The 7,803-nt window shown below is 52.1% G+C and overlaps 1 protein-coding gene across 2 annotated transcripts; it reads left to right on the forward strand.

The window, feature by feature from the left end:
• Window positions 1–2,220: 2,220 nt before the first annotated feature.
• Window positions 2,221–7,101, forward strand: Cish (cytokine inducible SH2 containing protein). 2 transcript variants are annotated; one of them, XM_076868524.2, is made up of 3 exons: window positions 2,221–2,556; window positions 5,106–5,326; window positions 5,571–7,101. In XM_076868524.2, exons 1-3 carry the CDS (start codon window positions 2,537–2,539, stop codon window positions 6,101–6,103), a joined length of 774 nt encoding a protein of 257 aa, XP_076724639.1. In that variant the 5' UTR covers window positions 2,221–2,536; the 3' UTR covers window positions 6,104–7,101. The 2 variants fall into 2 exon arrangements, with proteins under 2 accessions (XP_076724639.1, XP_076724638.1); XM_076868523.2 differs by lacking the exon at window positions 2,221–2,556 and having other exon boundaries at window positions 4,581–5,326.
• Window positions 7,102–7,803: the final 702 nt, after the last annotated feature.

Genomic DNA, 7,803 nt, shown 5'->3' on the forward strand with positions numbered 1-7,803 from the left:
TAGGTCAGAACAGACAGGAGCACCCAACTATTCCTAGCATGAAAGTTCAGGTGCATAGCGCTATCATTCACAAAAAGATGGCTAAAGGGCCCAAATTCTTGGGACCCTTTGGTTTAACACAGAACTGCCTAATCACTGATCTCTGTAGGGTCGCCTCCAAGGGGACACCCAATGTGCTCTGACATTGACTGGCCCAGGGACAGGGAAGCTTGACTGTAGAGCTAAAGGCTGAATCCTGAAGAATGCCTAGGAGTTAGCAGGTCACCCATAATTAGAGAAGAAGTAGGATGAAGTGGGTAAGGCCTTTGCTCCAATGCACTATTCGCTTACTGTAAGATCTAGGATAAACAGCAATCTCTCTATGCCTCAGTTTCCTCACTTGTCAAACAGGATGGTATGTGGTAATTTTGATTATGAAATGAGGTTAGTAATTGCTGAGAGTGTCTGAAGTGTTCATCAGAGTAGTCACAGTGAGTAAGAAGTGCAATAGTCTTGAGGAAAGGATATTAGAATTTAGTCCCATAAAGACACAGTTTCAAAATTGTAGCTGTAGAGGCTGGGTCCGTAGCTCAGTGGTAAGGCACTTGCCAGCATGTGCAAGACCCTGAGTTTATTTTTTTTAAAAGTATCTTTGTTTCATGGTAGCTGTGAAACCTCTGTCTTCATAGTAATGTAGCAGTAAATAGTTCCTATTGAAGAGACAGCACCCTATCCAGGGGCCTCATACTAGGCTTTTCAGGTAACTCAACTTTCAATGTGGGTAATGAAGTATCCATGGCACCCCACTTCTGTTCCAAGAAACTGACTTCTGGCCTATTCAGGAAAGGTCGGCAGGGCTACAGGAAAGCCTGGCTTCTCTTCAGGAAAGTTACAGAGAAGCGGGTACCCTGAGGTCATATCTCTTTTCAACCAATTATTTTTTTCTGTTTCACAGGGGTTTGTCCTCTGCTCCTCCATGGGTACCAGGCACTGAGCCTTGTCTGCCCTGGGGAAAAATCAGACACTGTCATTCAGACCTCTAAACACTGCCAGGGGTCTGCCTTCTTTGCCCTGGGTCTTGCAGCTCATCTCTTTTCTGAGGGACCTGGAGACACACAGTGGACAGTGTGTGTCTGGGGTGTGAGGAGGAAAGGCCCCTATTGACTCTCCGAAGCTCATCTCCCTCAGTCCTTCTGGCCAGGGGTTTAAAGGAGGTTTTCACAGTCCTTCAAGATACTCCCTGGTAAGTCTAAGGAACAGAAAAATGTAAGGGTTGGAGGAGTCAGGCAGGAGCATGGGCTTCTGATTCAGATTTGGGATCAAACTGTGGCCCTGCTATTTCCTAGGAAGGCATTTCATTCTCTGGGAGCTCTATCTTCTCATCTGCAGAATGGAGACAATCCCAAATGTTGAGAATCAAACATTAGAAAGTACTTCATGTAGATGGGGCTATTGTTACTGCTCTGCCCCTCACCTCAATCACCCCACTCGGAATCCTCTCCCAGTGTTTGGAATTCCAGGTCTCTCTCCCAGCATTCACCGAACCAGTCTGGGGGCTGACTGTCCCTAAATACCTCAAGTTGATAGTCACTTTCCCGATTGATGGGACCGACCAGAGGCCGAGACTGAATGGTCCGGCCAAATGCCTTCTCTCCCACTCTTTCAAAGAAAACGTTCTTGCTTTTGGTTGTGGGGGACGCGGGTTCCACCTCAGCGGACCTACTCATTTCTGGGACCGCTCTCTGCACCCCGTTCCTCTCCTTTAAGTCTCTTTCCAGACCCCGCCCCCATGCCATCTACTTCCCCTTAACCCACACAGAATCCCCGAATCCAGGAGCGACCCAATTTGGGAGCCTTTGCACTTCTCGACAGACCACCTTGGAGGGCCGGCTAGCAAGGAGGACAGATCCAGGAACTCGCCCCCGACGCTGGCACTGTTTTGATAATGAGATAAGCGCGCCCAACCCCAAAGAAGTGGAATGCCGGAAGGCAATCTAGGATCGGGTTGCAGTAGCCGCTGCCCCTCCCTTAACCTCCGCTAACCCGGTCTTCCCCTACTGGTCTCTTGGTCCCGCCCTGCCTGATCACGTCAGTCCTGGGTCCACGCATGCAATTGGCACTCCCAGCCGTTCGGCTCTACCTCCGACGTTTCGATTGGTCGGCTCGCGGAGCCCCGCCCCATTTTCCTGGAAAGTTCTTGGAAATCTATCAAAGGTGTTTCCTTTTAGGGCCCAAGGCCCCACAGGCCGGTGCTCGCACCCCCGCGCCAGCCCCCGCGCCCTTCCCCCAGCCTCACGGCCCAGCCTGCGGTTCTAGGAAGACGCGGCTTCCCGGAAGGGCTGGGACGTGCGGGACAAAAGATTAGGAGGCGGCTTGCCCCGCCCCACCCGCCCGGCCCGCCCCTCTCGCCCTTTCTGGCGGTCCGCTCCGCCACCTCTCAGTCTGTGTCCGCCGCCCGTAAGCCTCGGGACCCTGATCTGCTCGCGCTCCCGATCCACTGGCTCCCATCTGCCGAATTCCTATCTGGTCCACACTCCGAAGCTGCTGCCTCCGGGACATGGTTCTTTGCGTTCAGGGGTAAGCGCGGCTCTCTGTCCCCGCCCAGCCTCCGTGAGGGGCGCATCGGAGAGGGCAGGCCTAGTGCTACCGGCCGGGCTTTGGGAGGGTTTGACGGGCTAAAGGGGACCGAGTGCGGAAGGACCTTCAGGGACTGCTTAGGACTGTGAACCACTCCCCACTCCACGCACAGGCTCACTGTGAATAGGGAAACTGAGGACTGAACGGCGACGGGAGGAAACAAGGGCGGGCTCCTTCTAGGTTCTCACTGGAGCATATGGACACCGACGTAAAGTCGTCTCCCAAGATGTGCCTCACTGGCCCAGACCTCTTACTGGGGGATCAGCACTCTCTCCTAGCCTGCCGGCTGCCCTACCTACTGGTGACCTTGGGCCAGCCCCTTGACCCTCTTTGTCCAAGTGTCCATTCCCCTGTCCCAGGCTAACAATTAGGCTCCACTTGGGAAGCCAGCCTGAAATCCTTACCTCTCCCCATACTGGCACCTAATAACCAGGAGCTCATCAAGCATCCTCCACATTGCTTTACCCTTCCTCTAGGTCCAAACTTGATTCCAGTGTGATAAGAACCTTGACTTCTGCCTGCCTTCTCCAAGTTTCCCTGAGATATGGAGTGGGGAACAGTGGTGTGGGTGGGATACTGATAAGACAGTCTTGACCTCAGCTGAGCATTCTGGGCGCACCTGGGCACCCTCACCCTGGGCCTCAGCATCCTCTTCAGCTAAAGGTCTGGTGCTTTCTAACAGGAGCTTAGGAATCTCCAAGGAGAAGGGAGGAGGTATAAGTGGGTATTCTATACCCAGGGAAAGTGGTGTGGCCCAATGCCAGGTGTTATCAGAACTGACATGGTGCCAAGTGAGGAAAAGTAGAAGGTGAGGCCAGGCCCAAGTACCTCTTGATCTGAGCAGTCTTTGGTCCAGTGGAGAGGATGTGGAGGTGCTGAGAAGACTACTGCTCCTTGTTTGTCTCCAGCATGTTCCTTGGATTTTGGGACTCCTGTACCTACCTCCCCCTACCACACACACACACACACACACACACACACACATTCACGCACTCACACACTCACACACACTGCCTTCCTCCTCAGGAGTCCTCCCCCTATTCTGGGAACCACAGCCTCTTTCAAATTGCTCTACCTGAGTGCCCCTTGCAGCCTCAGGGCCAGTGTTGGGGAGCAAGGTCTTTATCAGACACACACAGTACACACACAGGTGCATGGCCGCAAGGCTACAAAAAACTCTGTTGCCCCTCTAGGGTAGAGGACAGGGATTCCAAACTGCTGCAGCTTTCGTGAGGGCCCCCTGCCAGGCTGAGTTCACCCCACTGGCATGTGTCCCCAGGCAGGATTTACTGGCTGGGCTCCAAGGCAGACACACACGTACCTGGCACACACCAGTCCCGCCCCCGCCGTGATGGTGACACAGCCATGGACACACCCCTGCACAGATATGTAGTCACTCACCAGAAGCCTGTAGGGATCAATACAGCTATTCTATACTCCAACACCACACCAGCTTCAGAGATACCCACACTCACACATGGGACCTGTGCTGAGACCCTGCTAAGCCTTCTGGTCATAGCCACCCCCAGAGATTCTGGACTGACCAGCTAACTGCCTATCATACTTTGAGAAGGTTCCTAAGCTAAACGCTTAGCCCCAGCAGGCAGGTCACCTCAAAATTCTGCCTTCAGCTCCCCTAGCAGGATTCCAGAGCTCCTACAATGCAACCAGGGAAGGTGTGGAAAAATACTTGGCAGGTATGAAAGAGTTGTGTGGGTCCTTTTCCTCATAAGTGGCCATAGGGCTGTGTCCTTCTAAGGGCCACCTACATTTCTCTGCCTGTCTCCTGCCATCAACTCCTGTTTACCTCTTCCCACCTCATAAGTACCTAGCACTGTATGCCCAGGCTGCTGTCTCTGCCTTTAGTGCCTTCCTCTAACTCCTGCCTTTGACCTGGCATACTAAGTTCAGGAACAAGCAAACCTTGACTACCCCATGACATCTTGCACTTTTTTTTTTTTTGTAAGTTAAAAAAAAAAATTGTTGTTGTTGGAACTTTATTTTATTTATTTATGTATATGTGGTTTTGAGAATCAAATCCAGTGCCTCACACATGCTAGGCAAGTGCTGTACCACTGAGCCACAACCCAACCCAACACCCTGTATTTTATGGCTTCCCAGGACAGGTGGGCAGTGACTGTTTTTTTATTTTTTTTATTGTTGTTGTTTGGTTTGGTTTTGGTTTTGGTACCAGGGATTGACAGGGGTACTTAACCATTGAGCCATATCCCCAGACGCTTTTTAAAATATTTTATTTAGAGACACAATCTCGCTGAGTTACTTAATGTCTTGCTAAGTTGCTGAGGCTGGCCTTACACCTTAGCATGTGTAAGGTCCGAGGTTTGATCCCCAGCCAGTACTAAAAGAAAATTAAAAAAATGAAAAAAAAGAAGGTCTGTATTTGAGGGAAGAAATCAAGGGGATTTCTCTAGAAAGGGGGAAAGCATGGGCATGGGGCTTCCCCTCACTCTCCATCCATCCCCTTCTAGATCTTGTCCTTTGCTGGCTGTGGAGCAGATTGGGCAGCGGCCCCTGTGGGCCCAGTCCCTAGAGCTTCCTGAGCCAGCCATGCAGCCCTTACCTGCTGGGGCCTTCCTGGAGGAGGTGGCAGAAGAGACCCCAGTCCAGCCAGAGAGTGAGCCAAAGGTGCTGGATCCTGAGGAGGATTTGCTGTGCATAGCCAAGACTTTTTCCTACCTTCGAGAATCTGGTGAGTCTGAGCGGAGAAAGCAAGCCTTGTCCTGGGAAGTTTGGTATGGGAAGCTTAGCTCTCTGCCTGTTGAGTCTGATTTGGGGGGAATGGCCCAGCCCCAGAGAGTCTGATGGGAGAAGTGTAGCCTTCCTCCTCCTGGAAGTATAAAGAAAGAGGCATGGTCCTAATCTGTCCTGGGTTAAGTACTCTCAGCTGATTTCCATTGTGACCAGTCCCTTGCCCCCTCTTTCCATTTTCCTAGGCTGGTATTGGGGTTCTATTACGGCCAGTGAGGCCCGGCAACACCTGCAGAAGATGCCAGAAGGCACATTCCTAGTACGAGACAGTACCCATCCCAGCTACCTGTTCACACTGTCAGTGAAAACCACTCGTGGTCCCACCAATGTGCGCATTGAGTATGCTGACTCCAGTTTCCGTCTGGACTCCAACTGCTTGTCCAGGCCTCGTATCCTGGCCTTCCCAGATGTGGTCAGCCTTGTGCAGCACTATGTGGCCTCCTGTTCTGCTGACAACCGAAGTGACAGCCCTGATCCTGTTCCCACGCCAGCCCTTCCTATGCCTAAGGAAGATGCACCTAGTGACCCAGCACTCCCTGTCCCTGTGGCCACTGCTGTGCACCTAAAACTGGTGCAGCCTTTTGTGCGCAGGAGCAGTGCCCGAAGCCTTCAGCACCTGTGTCGCCTTGTCATCAACCGTCTGGTGGCTGATGTGGACTGCCTACCACTGCCCCGACGCATGGCTGACTACCTCCGACAGTACCCCTTCCAACTATGACTAGTCTGGGTATCCTGCCCAGCCTCACGCAGCCATATCCTGGAGGGGACACAGGCCCCAGCTGGACTTGGGCTCCTGCTATCCCTCCAGCCATCCTGGTGCCTGCGTGCATCTGGCAGCTGGACCAGAAAGAGCCAGCAAGAGCAAGGAAGGGGGAGGGGAGAGTTGTCATACAACTCAGAGCTCAGCACCCCCAGGTCCCATGTGGTTCCACTGTGGTGAGCCATGTATCAGAGAAGAGGGAGACAGGCGGGACCTTGTCTCACCCTGCTGGCTGGGCCCAGGTCTTCACTCACTTACTGACCCCAGCCACCTGAATTGTGTAGACTTTCCCAGCTCTGGTTTCTCAATATGCAGGGTGGGGCAGGCCCCCTACCTCCAGCCAATCTGTTTCTGGGAGGATGGTGGCCAGAGGAACTAGGGTTGATAGTGACAGCCCCCTTTTGGGGAAGCAGGCTAGGCTGGGGAACTGCACAGTTATATGCTATTTATTTATTTATATCCCTTGGGGTTGGTCTCCGGTGAGCCACCCTACCTCTCTGCCCTGAGTCCTGGGAGTCCAGAGACCCCAGCTCTGTTCTAGCTTCTCTGATTCTTCTTTGTGGAGAGCCCCATCCTAAGAAGTGTTGCTGGACCCAAGGCATTCCTGGATGTCTGGCACTGACCCACCTGCCTGTGAATGTGGCCACTCTTTTCTGTCCCAGCCCTGTTTGGGGAGGATGAGTGAACAGACAAGAAAATGGAACAAGAGCCTCAGTCCCCAACAAAGCCTGTAGCCTACCTTCTTGCAGGACAGAATTGTGGCCACACATAGCTGCCTTCACCGTGGCACAAGCCCTCAGAGTATACATGCTGTGTCAGGAAGGGGATGCTGGTTCAAGGGCTGCTGCAGCAGCTCTGCTGCATTGGTTTCCTGCCCAGGAAGGTGCCTGCACAGTAGAGAGGGGAAGAAATACATATCTGATAAGACTTTATAAAATAATTATTATAACACAAAACCCAGTGTGGTAGTCTTTTTTCTTCCACTGATTTTTCTATAATAATAATAAAATTATACCTTTCATTTATGGAACCCTCAGTGGGGCCTCTTGAGTTCTGCTCAGAGTTTTTCCTCTTTGGTCCTGTTATCATGATCTCCCATAGCAGAAGTCAGAGATCTTTCGTGGCTGAACAGTCTCTCCTGGGACACTCACTAACGGGGTGGAAGAGATGAAGAACGGTCTTTCTCATCTCATTCCTCCTTGTTTCTCTTGGAAAATGGGAAACAGGATGTGAAGACCCATTGGGCTGCCTATAGGGTCACTAAACAGAGCACTGCTGGGTTGTAGGGATGGAGGCTGGGGGTGTCAGGAGCAGAGGCCTGAGAGGTATGTAAACAGGAAGTGCTCATTCAAAATGTAGATGGAGAATACCAATGGGGAGGGTTCTATGGCCTGTTCCTGAGGGCAGTGACTTGAGAAGGATTCAATAGTCAGCATTCAGGACCAGTCCTTGCAGGGAGAAGGTACAGTGACTACAAGGACACTGAGCCATGATTCATCACAACCCTGGGAATGGCAGTCCAAATGAGTAAACTCAGATTCCTAGTTGGAAGGGGGCTTGCTGAGGCAAGTGGGTCACAGAGCAGAGCTTATGCTAACTGTCCATCTGCCTGTGGACTGCTACATGAAATGGGGAGGACAGGCAGCTGGGATGGACAC

Source organism: Callospermophilus lateralis, chromosome 10 (assembly GCF_048772815.1).
Source record: "Callospermophilus lateralis isolate mCalLat2 chromosome 10, mCalLat2.hap1, whole genome shotgun sequence".
Lineage (NCBI taxonomy): Eukaryota > Metazoa > Chordata > Mammalia > Rodentia > Sciuridae > Callospermophilus > Callospermophilus lateralis.

Coding starts and splice junctions, on each gene's coding strand:
- Cish (XM_076868523.2), top strand. CDS start 5,062: ATGGGCATGGGGCTTCCCCTCACTCTCCATCCATCCCCTTCTAGATCT. Junction 5,327..5,570: donor TTCCTACCTTCGAGAATCTG/GTGAGTCTGAGC, acceptor CCATTTTCCTAG/GCTGGTATTGGGGTTCTATT.